General features: G+C 35.6%; 1 protein-coding gene across 16 annotated transcripts in view; it reads left to right on the top strand.

Moving 5' to 3' along the window:
• SPEF2 (sperm flagellar 2) overlaps positions 1–17595 on the top strand; it is a 289696-nt gene that overhangs the window by 110944 nt on the left and 161157 nt on the right. For all 16 annotated transcript variants that reach the window (XM_072605832.1, XM_072605837.1, XM_072605838.1 and 13 more), the window contains 7 exons: positions 4924–5143; positions 6594–6724; positions 7760–7820; positions 9837–9895; positions 12414–12517; positions 13055–13302; positions 17132–17243. In XM_072605832.1, the coding sequence (XP_072461933.1) occupies positions 4924–5143; positions 6594–6724; positions 7760–7820; positions 9837–9895; positions 12414–12517; positions 13055–13302; positions 17132–17243 (935 nt within the window). The remainder of the gene's footprint in view (positions 1–4923; positions 5144–6593; positions 6725–7759; positions 7821–9836; positions 9896–12413; positions 12518–13054; positions 13303–17131; positions 17244–17595) is intronic.

Below are 17595 nucleotides of genomic sequence, written 5' to 3'. Positions count from 1 at the left end.
GAGCGTAACTCCAATGTGTCAGATGGATTTTTTCTATGTATACTTTCTGTCATAAAGGAAAAGAAGAGACAAGGCTATAGGGTTAATGAAGGAAAGGGGTCTCCAAACTCCAAGGATCATAGAAATACAAAGACACAGTCAGTGAAGTTATAGGGTTCTTGGGAAATGGAGAGTCTAATTTATCTGTATGTGGGTCATGTCTATGATGTTTAAAGAGAACATAGGCAGGAGAGAAGTCATCTTATAGGTAATAATTCCAGAGTTTTTGTAAGCCACTTCTTCCTACATATAATGTCCCCCTGTAGAGGGTTAGATTGTAGATGGGCCCGAAAAAGGACAGCATGATATATGTGATATTAGCTAATATTATGTATGTACATGTAGATATATGTATATTCATACATACACATGCATGCATGTGTGTAGCACTTTATAGCTTTAGATATTATATATAACATATGGGAGAGAGAGAGCACTTTGGGGTTTGTAGAGCACTTTAAAAATATTACCTCATTTTATCTTCGCAATAATCCTGGGAGATAGAGGCTATTGTCGTCTCCATTTTATAGATGAAGAAACTGTGCAGAGAAATGGGCAGAGGTTAAATGACTTGCCCAAAGTCCCACGGCTAGCCCGTGTCTGAAGCTGAATTTGAACCAAGGACTTCTTGACTCCAGATCCGATACACTTACTACCCACGCTACCTATCTGCAGAATTTTCCAAGTTTGTAATGAATAATATATTTCCCATATTCACCTGAACTTGAAGGTGGCAAGAGGAGGGAATCCTGGTACCAGCTTCTTCCATTTGCTAGTAAGGAAATAACTTGCCTTGGATCCTAGGAAATAGGAACTAAATTATATAGGATCTTACAGAGCACCCCAGCTAAACACTGTATAAACGTGTACTAAGTATAGAATAACGCAGATTCTGAGGACTAGCCCTAACATTACCTAAGTCTTTTCCTGAGCATTAATTGTACTCCCAACCCATGTCTCTAATTCCAGAGGGCTCATTAGAATCTTTCTCCTTTCCGGAGGGCATTTGATCAAGTGGGAGTCTATCAGAGATAAAGAAAGCCCTTTAATTCTGAGTTCAGTGACTCAAGCCCATCCTCAGTGACTGAATTGATTCCCTGCCTAAAATGAAAAGATCTGGACAATTCACTTCTACCTGTTATTAGCATGATCAACACAACTTTATGACTTATAGGTCCTCGAAGAGACCCCCCCCAAATTCAGGAGTACAACCTGAGCCAAGTGAACTCTTCTCTCAACAGTGGTGGAGATGAGGGAGTCAGTGACTAAACCCTTTAGTCCAAAACCAGAGTTGAGAAATCTTATTAAGGGGTGCCTTTATGCCAAGGCAGGGCATAGGGATAAGTGGTAGGTAGGGTAAAGCTGACATCATTGATGACCAGAAAATCTTACTATTCACCTTTATAAGGCATTTGAAAGTTTTCCTCCACAATCCTGTAACGTAGGTAGAGCAAATCTTATTACTCCATTTTATAGATGAGGAAACAGAAATTTGAAAACCCCAAGAATCTTATCCATGTTTACTATTGAGCATTGGAGTCAAGGTAAAAACCCCAGTCTCCAGGACTCTTCACCTTTCATCCTGCTGAATGTCTAAGAAGCAGTACAGCTTCTATGGAGCAATCATGAAGCTAGGTAACTGGGCTAATTCTGGACAATGCAGGCACCTGGAGCATGCCCATCTTAGTCCACAGGTCTGCATACCTGTTCTGGGTATATATTGACTCTGTGGGTTGCTAATACTTGTAGGTGGGGGCCAAGGGAACAGCTTGGGAAACTCTCTAATCAGAATATGGCGGCAATTGGCAGACAAGATAAAGAACTGGTGTTCTAAATGAGTAGGAAGAGTTCAGCAAATACCACAGTTCCAGGGACGTTACATCCCTACCAGAGACTCAATTAACGTATACTGGTGCAAGTCAGTCCCAAAGGTGACAGAGATTTTATGGGGCAAGATGGGAGGAACAGATCCAAGAAGGTAACTGACAAAGATAGAGTATGAGTAGTGTCCTCTGGAGGGCTATTGGCGAGAAGGTTTGTGACCTCAGTCTTGTGTGGAATCTGTATTCTTTGCTCTATTTATATTTCCTGCAATGTAGACAGGGATAAAGGGATTGGGAGAGAGGATATAGAAGATACACAGGCATTTGTTTCTATGCAGGTGAGTCAAAGTGTCAGTAGGAAATATCAGTATAGACCCTGATTCCATCAGGGGCATGGGATTTGTTTTTCTGGAAGATTGTTACACGTAGTACGTATGTAGTCAAAATGAAGCAAAAGATGATCAATAATTAATCTTCGGGGTGTGGGATGTGTAGACAACCAGGTCAGATATAATGGAAGCCAAAGAATGCATTTGGGGGCCTAACTTTCAGCCCAGCTTGAACTCAATGCCTATCTTCCAGGTTTCTAGCTCACTTGCTACGTTTTGTTTAGGTTTAAGATAGTCCATTCCCTATAAATAATTTTTTGGTGCCATATTTTTGGTTTGTTACCTAGCCTTTGACTGGCAACCATTAATCAAACAAATAACACAAAGTTTAAAGCATAAAAATTATAAAATATCAAATCAGAAGCTGGTAAACATTTTGATGCGTGTAGTTTGTGTCTAATTACAAATAATTCAGATAATGAGTATAGAGCAGGGGAAAATAATACGTTGAAGAGCATCCAACTTAAAGTAAAAGGACTTGGGATGATAAGTAGCAGGGTGCTGTAGAAAAGAGTATTTCCCTGAGAGTCAGGGAGCCTAGCTTTTAATCCCATCTCTGCTACTAGCTAACTGTATGTCAGTGAAGTAGCTCCTCACCTTTCTGGGCCTTGGTTTTCAAATCTGCAAATCATCAGACTAGACTGTTTCTAGGGGCCTTTCGGGAGTTAAAATTGTTTCCCTGGCTAGACTTCATGTTATTATTAAGCCAGTAAAACATTTATATTAAAGTAATAAAAACAAATTGTTTCACTGTTTTGACAGAAAAGAATTTCCTTAATAAATATTTTCTTAATTCAAGTTAACAGAAATTATTTCCAGATCTACAATGATGTCATATCAGAGATACTGGCACAAAAATATGCACACATATTCACAATGAGTTTTAATTTATGATGTAGTTTTCTTGGCTAAACCAAGAATTTTGAATGACAGATATTGAGACACTGAGGTTAGTAAAAATGAAGACAAGGAAATAGGTAGGTTTTTAATCTCTCCTACATTGATATGATATGAATATAAGAACTGGTAATTGTCAGAAATGTTGAACAGAATAATAAAGGTTCTATAGGACTGATCCTAATGACTGAATAGAAGGGGCATAGATATTTGGGAAAATTGACACATTACTTCTATTAAATAGTTAATATAAGTATCCCTTCTACATTAGCCAAACAGAGAAATAACCAGGGATTGAAAAATACAACTTGGAAACTTTGATTTGTAGCTTAATATGGGGTCAAAATGTGTTATCATCTAATGACAAGTCATTGGTCTCGGTGAAACTAAATTTCCCTTTCATCTCTGAATCCTGTGATGTTAAGATCTGATGCACTGTCCTGTTTTTGTTGGTCAAATTACCATTGTAAACCAATAATCTAGAATTGATGCAATTTTAAAATAGCTCTGCTCAATGAAATCTCATTCAGAAAATGATTGGGAGATATTCTTTAAGACTATGTTCAATATAGATGGTAAGTACTGGAGCATATGAATACTAAAAGAAATCAGAGTGGAGTTAAAGGCATTTAAGATGATTAGACGTGAGAGTAGTTTTAAAATAATTTTCTTGTGCTCTTTTTTCCTGTGTTTCTTTTATTGTTTGATTTTCATGGGAACTCATATTTGCTATGAACCAACACTTATACTCTTTTAGCCTATTAATTGGGAGGGAGTAGGAATAAAAACCTCAAAGCTGCAATTATTTTAGAAAAGTAAGAATAACATTAGTAAAGTCACTAGGCTAATGTATATTGGTTGCCTAAAGTGGATTTGAATGTTGGAGGTATGAAGAAAGGGCATAATGTGGGCAGAGAAGAGACCACGTCTATGTCAAGTCAACGGGGCTTATTTATTATTTGTGAACCTTTTCCAGGATTTCAATGTTTGACATGATTTGTCTCTTTTGTTAGATTTTTCCATAGAAATTACATGATAGGATAAAACTACTTTAATAGTGCAATAAGTAGTTGATTTATGTGTGCCAAAATTAAAAAAATATACTAATTTTAATCTCTTTTATATTTATTAGTCATCACAGGTTTCAAATTAATTTGTTGATAACATGAAATTCTTGAATAATTGTACTGACGTATTCTTCCAAGTATTTATATGCAAATATAAAGGTACTTTATGGAAAGTATAATCATAAATATTACCTTTTATCTCTTCTAGATTTTTTAATTTTGATTACTTCAGATTAATTTTGCTTATATGTAAGATATTAGATGAATTGCTGTTCTTTGGTTCTTACGTAAGCAGCTTTTCTTCTCTCTGGTGATTATCACAATCCATACCTAAATGTAGTATAATTCAGTTAATTCCTTTATATGAGGTTATGATCATTCTAGTTTCTTTCTGGTCTTTATATGATATGCTCACGTTTTTTCCTTGAGTATTTTTTACTCATGAAAATTACTGTAAAGAACTTATGAGTTATTATATAGATGACTCAGAAATTTAAAATATGAATTGCTAATGTAGCATACGATATTTTACTATATTATGTACTACATAAGATATATTATGTATATATCATATACTAGCTATCGTATATTGTATGTAATATATAATATATTATATGTATAATATATAATAAGTACATAATATTTACTATGTATTGATTATGTATTATCCAAGTCATTAAACATATTTCCCATTTATATTTGTCATAGACCTTTACCGGAGAGTGGACCCTCCCAGAAGAAATGGCTGAGGCTTCCCTACCTCCTAATAATAATATATTGGGTCATGTGCTTCGCACAATTAATGAGAAGGTTCACCCTCCTCCACCAGCACCTTTTGTGCCTCAGATTCCTTCCTTTTCAACTAAAGGGTGCATGCTGGGAAAGACATGTAGTGGAAAAACCAGCTGTCTGAAGATTTTAGAAGAAGGTAGATTTTTTAAAATATCTAATTGCTGCCGTACTGACTCTTCAATATGACTTTGATTGTTCCTGGTTACGTATAAGAGAGAATATACCATAATCTTGGCACATTTCTTATGTCAAAAAAAAGTAGCAGGTCTTATACATCTTAGCTTAACAGTTCTGGGCTGCCTCTCAGTTTTTGCCTCTCATGGTCCTGCTTAATTTACTTTACTTTAATTTACGCAGGTATTTCTCCCATTTCTCTTGAATTCTTCATACCTATTGTTTCCTATGTCACATTGTTTTCAATTCCCTCATAGCTTTGTTACTCATTCTTTTGCTGCCACAAGATGTGGTACTACAAATATTTTGGTTTATATATAGTGCCTTCCTATATGTTTTTCACTTTTTTGAGATATATGACCAATAGTGGGATTAATGGATTAGTCATTTTTCTAGCACAGTTCAAATTTATTTTCTAGAGTGATTGGTCCTCCAGTTGACAGGCTATCAACACCGTCTTCCAAAAGCTCTAACAAAATTGATTAGTTCTATCTTACATCATTTTGTACTATTTGAAGAGAATGAAGTAAAACCTCAGAGATGTTTTAATTTGCTTTTTATCTCACTATTAAATGTTTGGAGAATTTTTTCAAATAATTGTTGATAGTTTGCAATTTATCTTCTGAAAACTGTTCATAATATTATACCACTCTTTATTACTCAATGATTTTTGGACTTAAATATGTCATTTCCTGTATATTTGGGACTTCAGAATTTTGTGTGATTTGACATTTAACAGAAATCAAAGCTATCTGATGCAATTTATTTTTTATACTTTACGATTTCTCTTTTCGTTTTTGCAACATTGATTTCATTGTTTTGTTTCTATAAAAATTACCTTTGATTTTATATAATTGAAAATTTCTCTTATCTTTTTTCATTGCCTCTATCCCTTAATTTTAAGTTTTCCCTAACCACAGGTGGCAAAGGCAACTATTTTCAATCTGTATGTTTTTTTTAAAAGTATGGTCTTTTCCTGTTTGAAGTATCATGTGGCATAAGGTGAAAGATCTTGATTCACATCTAAGTTTTACTGAACACCTTTCCATTTTTCCAAGTAGTTCTTGGTGAATTAGGTACTGTCCCCTAATAGTTTCTATTTTGGGTTAGTCGTAGATTTATGTGCTGGAAACTTGCTATAATACTATTCATAATAGAATAGATTTTTGCTGTAATGCCATTTTATCTCATTTATAATAAAGAGGGATTTGATTACTAATGTACAAATGGAATCTCCTTTAAAAAGGCAATTGTATTTAGAAGGTAATACTAGGACATAGACCCCAAATAACAGAAGGACAGTGTTACTAAAACCCAAATGAAAAACTACATGTCTTGGATATAATTGGTACTCAATAAACATTTTTAATTTTTTTAATCAAACTAACTCAAAATATTCCCTTGTATCTTAGCTTTCCATATTGAGATACTTTCTATTGACACTCTGGTTCAAGAAGCTATTCAGGCTTTCCTTATAAATGAAACAGTAACTGAAGACCTGGTGGATGTGCAAGAAAAAGGAGAGTCTGAAAAAGAATCTCCGGCAAGTATAATCCTAACTTGGTTTTTTATTTCCAGAACTACAGAGTGTTAATTTTGAAAGAGACATTTCAGATTATTTAGCTATCCTCATATTTTATAGTTATGGAAACACAGGTCTAAAAAGTTGAGTCACATACTCAAGGTTTCACTACTTCTTGTAGCAGAGCTAGAACCAAAAATCAGGGCTCCTGCTTCTAGAGCTCATACTCTTTCCAGGATACCATATTGCTTCAAATTATGTATTATCTAGGAGTTCTTATAGTCTATTCAAGGACAAATTCTAGAAGGCCCTCCTAGACTTGGAGTATAGGCTTTGGTAAGAGATAGCATCTGGCCTGAAGACCAACCTCATTCTGTTTTAGTGGACCATCACCAAAAATTTGGACAAGAGGTGATGAATTTTTTTGCCCATAGATAGTCATGATGACTATGTCCTGAGGCCTAGAGAGGTGAAGATCTGCCTCCGTATTATTAGTACCTACGTTGATAAAATTGTGGATACTTTGAAGTACTGAGGGACATAAACAGTGAATCAGACTCCTGTCTTCTGTGTAAAAGAGAATTCTCCTTTTGAAAGAGAGAAAGAAAGAAAAGTGGGGGGGACAGAGGAAGAAAGGGGAGGGGGAGAAGGGAAGAGAGTGGGGAGAGAGTGATGGAGAAAGAGAGAGAGAAAGAGAGAGAGGTTTTTAGTTCTTTGATCATACTATGATAACCATTTATTGCTGACTTTAAATATTCACAATAAGCATGTCCATCTTTCCCTGTTTTCCTAAAGGCTGCCAAACAGTGGAGATCTTTGCTCTGCTTGATCAAGGGATGTTTATGATGAACTAGACTTTTAAAAATATTGTCTGTTCCTCAGCCCTAGGCTCCCATGTATATTGTCTATAATAAATTGTAATCAAAATCTCTGAATCTCCCTTAATGTCACTAATTTCAGGGATAGAATTGTATGCATTCTGCCACTCAAGCTTTAAGTTATAGAAAATTGAAATCATTAATCTTATTAAAATTGAAGTAATTTTGTTTTTAAAAGGAACCGAAGGAGATGGCTTCAGTAACAACCATACATGCCAAAAAAGATTCTCGTGTAGAAGGTAAAACTATTGAATCCATGGAGTGGTGAATGAATGAATAAAACTTGTATTATGAAGCATTTACTATGTCCTAGGCACTGTGGGAAGCACTAAATATACAAATAGAAAAAGAAGGACAATCCTTACTTTAAGTAAATGATATTCTAACGAATAGACTGCAGATGTAGAGGAGTGGTAGGTAGGGAAGGGTGTTTTGGTCTGAGGAGCTGGAGTGGAGAATTCGTATATAGGGCAGCTAATTTACACGCCCTTTCCAGAAGCAATACTATTGATTTGATTACTGTGCCCACAGAAAGATAGAAACTTTGTGTATGGTGGGGGTGGGGGCAGCGGTGCTAATGGGAGCATGTGTGTAGATTGTCAGGCAAATAGCAAAATGCCCTGAATGCATGTTTGGCAGGTTGAGTGAAATATGAAGGCAAAGCATGGTCTGGAACCTGGGGCCAACTATTTGGGACCTAGGAAGGAAGCTCCAAAGATGAGTAAATTAACTTCCCCATGCACTTGGGACATGCATTTTGGATGTCCAAGGTAGAGAATGCTGGTTCAGGTGGGAAAAAGAGTATGTAATATTATTGAGAGCAATAGTGAATTGGGAAGATTGACTGAGGAGAGGTGGATCTTCGTAGAAGAAGAAAGCTTCTGTGTTCCATTAGTAAATAAAACATAAAAACATCATTGGGATTTTTTCACCTTCATTTTTCTTTAAATTGTTATATATTATTTGTTGAAAAGAAACTTGGGATTTTGGAATCCCACACTCTAAACTTTTAAAGAGAGATCTTGTGATTTGATCTTCTACTACCCTTCTGAAACCGGTATAGTAATAGGGCCACTGATTACCATTTCTTTATTTATTTTATATAGGCAGGAAAAAGGATCCTATTACTTAAAGCTATGTGAGTAATAGGTAACTTACTCTAGAAAAAATTCAGTTCAATTTCAGATAAGAATAAATTTAGCTAGCCCCAAATCAAATAATATTTACTTTAGTTGGAACTGCTTCTTAGTCATTCAGTCCCTTTGTAGAGTATGTTGGGGAAACTCAGCATTAAAATACAAAATGACTTTAGTATGTTAAATAGATTTGTAATTTGGGTATACAAGTAGAAAAGCAAGATTGTCCCTGTTTGCAAGAAGTTCCCGTAATTCGGGGAAACTATTACTACACACACACACACACACACACACACACACACACACATGCACACACACATACACACACACACGTGTATATGTATGTGTTTATCTATGTGTGTATGTGTGTATGAATTCAACCAAAGTATGAATTTGGATGGCAGTACCCAGGTGTCCAGAAGGGCATAGCAGCAGGGCAGATGGTAAAGACAAGTGTACTACCATATTATCAAAAGGATGGTAGTTGATGACTCACTATTCACAATCATCGTCAGCATAGAATTAAATATTAAGTTTAGTCTTGGGTACCATTCTCAAGGTGGCTTGGTCTTTGCATGTTTCCCTGGGGCAATCTTGTGGTTTTTCCCCCATTTCATTGATACTTAAAATCTGGCTCTAAAATTAAAAACTTTCGAGTTCTGTTTTTCACTTGGACAAAAATTGTATTTAACTCAAATCCTACAAACGTCTTTCCTAAAATCAATCATGAAGAAAACCTGCATGACTCCTTCTTCCTACATTCCAAAGCAGTTTCAATTTGTATGTTTGCTCATGGCCCATAGACTTGTAGGATGGGTTAATCCTTTAGGCTTTTTTTCTTCTAAACACTTGGGCCAAAATCCAAAATATTCAAAAACTGAAAATAGATAGATGGTAAGCATGAAATTAAAAGCAGTCACAACAAAATTGTGCGTATTATGAAAGAGGCTACCAGTCATTCTGATGAGTGGTTGTGCTGTTACAGCTTCATGAGCAATTAAAACTAAATATTTCAACTCCACTGAATGGTTTCCCTCATGTAGTGGCAAGCGTATGTATTTAGCTGTTAGTGGTAAATGTCATAGGAAAAGCTGTTCTGACCGTTGTCCTGTTCCCCAGGTGAAGAGCTTGAGAAAGCGCAGTCAGTCCAGGACGTGAAAGCTAGCAGCATGGCAAGGGTAGGTAACGCAGTCCGATGGTGACCTTGAGAGTCCCCAAGTATGTCACTGAGCAGAGTATTCTTCTCTCACTTTCTTTCCTTTTAACTGGAATGAGTCAGCAATATACTTTTTATTGTGAAAACATATATTGGCAGATTTTCCAGCCGCTAAAGAGACTTTGTCAGATGTCCATTTGTTTGTTTATTATGCAGATGACAAAGGAAATATAATTACTGTTCTTTATAATTCAGTTATTGAATCTTACCAAAATGGGTATGCAGACATTTGGAATGTATTGTGGAGTGATAAAAATAATATTTTTTTCTCACTTTTTTTCTCTTTCATATTTTGGCTATGATCATGTTTGCCTTCTATATCCCCTTTACTTTTCCACCTGCCAGATTTTATGCTTAAATAACTCTAACTAGAGAAAATTGTATTTATATAATAATAATTTTCTATAATTATTTTTTAATGATTTTACTAAAGCTGCCTAAGTGTTATGCATCTTCAGCATATGCACCAGATTTTAGAAGTTTAGTAACAGCTTTCTTCTCTTAGTACTTTTATTCTCCACCATGGGGCAAACTTGTTAAGTGTTCAAGATTTTCCAGACTTTTGAGAGGCAACATGGTGGAGAAATAGAAGTGGCTTCAAAACTTGTCTCAAATGCAAATTGACTATGTAACGTTGGACAATCACTTAATGCCATGGGGCTCCAAAGACAGGCAACTCTCTAACACTGTGATTTCAGAGAATGTGCCAACCTTCATTGGAAGAGAAAGTTCCCTCTATTTTCCTGTGCCAGTGAATCATAGACCCAACCCTATCCCTAAAGCCTCACATCTTTATTTGTTGAAATTATCTGTTTTCCAAGTAGATTTTCACAGTAAAATGCATTTTTCCAAAGCCAAAGACTCCTTACCTTAGACATCTCACAAATATATGTTCTTGGAAATACTCCTATTGCTACTTCAGCTGCTACTGGTAATGCCAATCATTATTATTATTGATGATGATTATTGCAGGATTTATAGCGTTTTAAGATTTGCAAAGTATAGTACAATATCTCATTATATTCCCAGAACAATGCTTACAGGTGGGCGCCATTATGGAATTGAACATCTCAATGACTTAGTGCAAATATATCACACCTGGCAGAAAAATGTCTCAGAATTCGTAGCCTGTTCATGGAGGGTCAGTAAAATGATCATATATGTATATATGTTTATAAACATACATATATACACATATATGTGTATATGTATACATAGAAAACTGTTTACTTACCTAGCTTTGAAGATATTGTTCTCTCAATTGTTCATTCCCTCATAAATGTAGAACACTCCTACTCAATTTTGAATCACATCTTATTTTTTGGACTGAACAGTTTTTTTATCCCATAATTTACTTTTTTGTAAGTTTTAAATAACATGAATTAATTAGCAAAAATAAGTTGTTATTATAAGCCTTTGGGATAAACAGTCTTTTATGTAATGATTACAATTGTCACCTATTCATCTGTCTACTTGTAAGTAAAAGTTAGTTATACAAATTTTGGGAGTCATTTTATTGAAATGTTGATTTTAAAAAGTTGTTCCATTTTGTGTTATCGATGTGACTGATCGGCACATATTAGTCAATTCTTGTAGCACTCTTTTATATAGCTCAAAGACAACAGATTTTAGGTGATCTAGTACAACATAATACTGTAAGACCAAGGGTTTTTATTAGGATTAGAAGCTTCTAGAGAGCAGCGATGATATCTTTCGTGTCTTTGTGTCCCTTATATTCTCGCAGAGAGTAGGCACCCGGTCAATATTTATTAAATGGATGAGTTTCTCACAAGTGAATGTGAAGTTCTAAAATTCTTTTTTGTGACTTGTTCTTCCAGTGTTAGCTAGTTCTCCTGGAATCCTTTCATGTAAAGGTTTCATCAAATGAAACTTAAGATGCCTGAAATGAGTAAGGCATTGCCATGCTCATCCGTCCTCTTAAGCAATATTCCTAGTCTACATTCAATTAATTGGAACTAGTTAACGACCTAAAGTAAAAATCAGCACCCACTCAAAGAAAATTGTATCAAAAGTGTTAAAGCAGAAATTAAACCAAATGAACACATGATTCTGGGTCAGTGGATAATCCCAGCTAGACTGGGAAGGGAATAAACTCTCAGAAAAGTTTCCCCCTGAAATTTTCCTGCTTTGGATGGGGAGATACAGTCCAACTCAGTAGCAGACTGGATAAAAACTTATGATCCTCAATCCAATCTTTGAGCCCTGGAACTTCTGTCATTTTTCATGATTTCTTTTATGAAGCTTTCAAAAAATTTACTTTCTAAAAACTACACCTGGCCATTTTTAAGTTTCTTATAATTACCAAATTATATTCTCATAATTACTAAATTTCTTTTGGGTTTTATACCTACTTCTTAATGAGATACAGTCATTTCAACTATTCTGATATTATTGCACCAAACTTTGGACATGTGTATTTGGTTACATGAACTCTAAATCTTAATTGTTTGTTTCCACAGCTCAGTAACCGAGCTCAGCTTGGTGCAAAATGTGAAAAGCTGCTGAAGAAAGGAAGAAGTATTCCCGATGTACTGCTAATCCAAATCATGGTGGATGCCATTAAGTATGAATTATCTTCTTTTGTACTATCTTTAATACATTTATAAGCTTATTTAATTATGAATAGTTCAAGCATGCTTTACTAAAGTCCTACTCTGATGACTGGCACAGTTTAGCATTTGGGGCACATACTGCCACACTGAACTTCAAGTATTTCATAATAGTTTAGCTAAAAAAAAAGATGGTAGCTTGCTCGTGAGTAGTGGGAGATAAGTCTGGAAAGGTAAGAAAAAGATACATCTTAGAAGGTCTTAAATTCTAAACTAAAGGGTTTGGACTTGATCATGAAGAAGTAACCACTAACGGTTTATTTTTTTAGCACAATAGTGATATAATAGCAATGATGCTTTAGAAAGATTAATGTTTTTCTGTGAAATTGAAATATATGTAATGAGATTTTCTTAGCTTTTTATTACACTATATTTTTCTAATTTAACCTGACAACCCTGCAAAAGATAACAATCAGACTTTTCAGCATTATGTTCATAAATAGTTTCATTTTTCCTACATATTAGCAATTTCATGTTCTTTCCAACTTTAGTAAAGTACCAGTAGAAAAAGGATGGATCTTGGATGGTTTTCCAATGACAGTAACTCAAGCAAAACTTCTTGAGGAAGCCCTCACAGGGTTCAACCCAGATCAACATGAACATGAGGGAAAGAATTACAAAAAGTCAACACTGGTATATGATCCCACAGCACCCAAAAAGCCCCCTCCTCCCCCACCTGCACTTGATTTTGCTATGTTGCTGGATATAACTGATACAATGGTGCTGAATCGTGTGATGGGTAAGTTGGACAGTTCATTAAAATAATTTTATAGAGCTTTGTAGCATTTATGCATTGAAAAGCTGGAAATTTCAATAATTTTTTTAAAAAAATCTTGAACCACCTAAATCTAACTCTTCTACCATGAGTGTTACTGTTCAGCCCTATAGCCCTAGTTCTGTATGTGGAAAGCATCTAATATGAGAAGCTGGTAGTGAAAGTCCCTACCAACTGCAACCTCCCATATGAACCCTTCCAAAAAGGAACTTGCTTGAACGATGTTCTCTTGACATTATATGTAATTATAAAAACAGTTTATATTTGCATGGCACTTTAGATGTGCATTGTATCATTTGATCTCACAACAAACTACACCTTCTGACTCCAACTCGGAAGTCTTCCCAGTACAGTGAGCGACTTTAATTTGGATGAGTTTTGCAACTGAGACACTTTCATATCATACCAGCATAGTCACCCTGACCAAAGTTATGACCTATCTCATTAATATAAGCAAGATTTCACCCCATTTTTCTCCTGGCTGCTGTAATATCTTGCAATAATATAGTAGTAATATATTATATTATGATAATGTATTATGTTATCTCTGTGAAATAGTTTTCAAACCATTGTTCCCACACAGCCTCCTTTCATACACGCGGCTGTTTGGAACATCCACATGACAATGCTTGGCTGCTGTAAACCAGCCAGCAGTTTTCTCTTGCATTTGATACATGACCACCCTATCTTCCCTTCTAGCCATGTTTCTTTTCTGCTGCTTCTTGGGCATAATTCTGCATTATTCAGCTTTACTCTCAGGATACAACCTTTTGCTAACACACATATTAAATTCTTGGAGACTGATATTCCAAGAGTTGTAACTGTTAATATAATCAGAAGAATATCAGTCTTAAAAGATGGGCTTTTGTTTCAGACATAAGTAATATCCCCAAGACAATTTTATCCCAAAGAAGTCACTCTTCTGAATGTGTTTGGAGGCAGGGACATGAGGGAAGGAAGTATAACAATCTATGTCAGTGTGCATACTTGTTCATATGCGTGTATTAATAATTGAGTGTCTGCTGGTGAAAGTAATAATAAAACTCCATGCATGGTGGCCTCTACATGTAATATACAGGTACACATGTGAGGAGATTCCAAATAGGTATAAATAGGAAGATAATGATGATGAGGAGGGGGGTGAAGGGTTCACTCACTGGTAATTTCTGGAAGTGGTAATATGTATAGGGGAGTAACAAAGGCCTGCAGAGGACATCTGCACAGTACACTCAGAAGGCAACCTCTTCTTCTCCCTTCATGGGCAAACTGGCTCATATCTGCTACCAGGGCTTATCTTCCCTAATTTAAGGGATTTTTTTAATTCATTTCAGCTTATTCATCTCTCACTCTCTTTCTGTACTTTCCCCTTTAAATTAACTTTGAACTGGCTAGTGAACATGATCACAGAGTAATGAAAAAGGATGACATCTCTGGGAGAGATATCATTACTTTGCTGTCTTCTCACCTGTCCCATTCTAGAAGAGGCTAAATGTATCTCTCATTTTTCCTAATAGACCTTTTTCCTCAACCTCCATCCACAATACAAGCATTGATTTTACAAGGGTTAGTGGCTGTTGATTTTTTATTTTCTATGAAGGGAATTAGACAACTTAGTAATGAGAAGAGAAGTAGAGTTCATTGGATAACTAGCAGTCATTTCCAGGTGCTTCTGACCATCGGAACAGAAAATGACTTTTGTATTGACCCTGGGGGGACTGACATTTAGAGCAGCAGTGTTCTTTCCTCAACTTGAGAACAGTGGAGAAGGCAGTATCTTTCAGGGCATAGAGTTAGATCACCATCGCTGATCTCAGTGGAGTAAACATGCTCATACCCCTCAGCTTCAGCACAGTAGTTACTTACTGTGGTTTCTTTAGAAGCAAGAGCTGGGAAGGCAGATGCCTGGAAGATGCCATATAACCTCCCAACCTGCTTTCTCTTTCTGGCGTCTTTCTCTCAATGTTTTCCATGAAGCAATCCAACAATCCCTGGGTCCAAAGCATCAGTGCAGGTAGATTCTGGGGGAGTAGTACTTCTCATCTCCTTTATGCAGAGTTATATTCATTTTTTAAAAATGGACATGTCTACATTCGACATGTAAAGCACTGAACATAACATTCTAGATTTAGCCTTACCCAGCAGTTTGAAATGGTACGAAAGTTTTAATTATGCAGTTTCTATTCTCAGAACCTCAGAATAGAAAGGGACCTCAGAAACCATCTGGTTCATTCCAGAACTTTATAAGAATCCCTTTACAGCATACCAGACAAGTGGCTTTCCAACCTTCATTACCAGACTTCTAGTAGGGGGAACCCACAACTCCTGTTATAAATTTGGCTAGCTCTGATTATTAGAAAATTCTTCCCTATGTCAAGCCTAAATTAGCTTTCTGATGGCTTCCACTCATTACTCTTTGTCTGGAGCCAAACAGAACAAGTCTATTCCTCAGTCCCATGTAACAGTACTTTAAATATTTGAAGAAAACTGTCTTGGATCCCCTAATGTTTTCCTTCCTCAGGCTATTAACCTGGGAGGGAACAATGTACCCCCAAATATGTCTGCTGCAGTGGAAATTAAGTAAGCTTTCAGGGCTAGATATTCAGAGCTATGATAGAGATATTATTCTAATATCTTAAAGTTATGCTTTTATCTGCATGATGGTATAGTTTCTTCACTTTCCTAAGAAGTCTAATGAAGTAGAATATAGGATGGAAGGAAGGGGTTTTGACACGTCTTTTACTTTACTGACTACTTTCTTTCTAGGCAGGATTCCTCTATAACTTCCTAAGCAGGTGAAAATCTGTGCTTGTTAAAAACCTGTAGAGAAGAGGCCTTCTTAATCTTCCTTACTTCCCATTTGAATGTTAATAACCCTAATGTACAGAAAATGTCATTCATTATAAACATCACAGATGCATCATACATGAACCCATTTCCTCAGTGGAGATAGAAATAGAAAATAGCTGACCAGTATGGTCTGTTATGGGATATTTGCATCCGTCCTACAGCTGAAATTGCCCTCCTTAAAATGTGATCTTGAGAGTGTGGGCCGTTTTATTTTCCTCTTTGTGTCCTCAACGTTTAGCCCAGTGCCTCCTACATAGGAAATACTAAAGAAATGTGGTATTCATTCATTCAGTCAAAAAATTCTTTACTTGAACATTATCATTTTATCATCATTCAACCCTTTCTTCAACATGCTAAATATGTGTAATTCCTTTAACCACTCCAAGTTTTTCCAACTTTTGTGTCTCTTTTCTGAACTCTAGGTTCCTTAAATTTTTTGTCTTATCCAAAGCAGTATGTTCATTAGTTCAGAAGGATTATGTTCAGCCTTTCGTGCTTAAGTTTTACTCTCATTTTAATCTCATGACTATCACTCTTCTCTAAAGTATAGTGTTGATTTTTTTCTGACCATTAATCAGCCTTGTATTCACTAGTATCCCTATATAATTTTTCAGCTTTTCTTTCCTTAATATATAGTTTGTTTTTTATTTTTCCTTTTTAACAAGCTATACTATGCTGTATCTAAACTTAATTTTTATCTTTTGACCACCTTTCACCTTTACCCAAGGAAATTTCAAATTGTGATTCTTTTTTCCAGTGTGGGCAAACTGAATTGACAAGTTATATTCCACTTTCTTAGTTATTGATAAAAAATGTTATCCAGTTCTGGGCAAGGACTGGCAAGTATCTGATTAGCATTTTAGACAGCCATGTGTTTTGGCAGGTAGTAGGAATACTAGGCTTTTATAGCTTTTTAACACTTTACAATGAAACAATTTTCATACAGGACAGGAAAAAAGTACCCCTGAAACAACTTTTGGAATGGGCAGTAGAAGTCCAGAATCATTTTCTGAAGATAAGGAAAAGACTGAGCTCTTGAGGGATCAGATACAACACAGGTCAGTTTAACACTAATTTTCCTTCTTTTATTTATTGTTAATCCAGTGCTTAGATAAAAGAAATTGCAGCTACTTTGGAAACACCAAAACTTGTGAGAAAATGCATTGATTTAAATATTACCTGAGGTATTACCTGAGGAAATTAAGATTCCCCCAGGAAATGACTATTCCTGATTAAGTACTCTCTGGACCTATAACCCTTAAAACCACAAGTAATGAGCTCCTACCAATGTGTTTACTTTTTGTTTTGTCAGTCAGAGGATCCATAATTAGGTCATAGCAAAGGCATTTAATGAAATGGTACATTTTTTTTAAAGTAGCAACAAAGTGTTTCTCCTTTAAACCTGGGGAA

This window comes from Notamacropus eugenii, chromosome 4, assembly GCF_028372415.1.
Source record: "Notamacropus eugenii isolate mMacEug1 chromosome 4, mMacEug1.pri_v2, whole genome shotgun sequence".
NCBI lineage: Eukaryota > Metazoa > Chordata > Mammalia > Diprotodontia > Macropodidae > Notamacropus > Notamacropus eugenii.
Note: the sequence above shows the minus strand (reverse complement) of the source record. Positions and strands in the feature narration are given on the sequence as shown.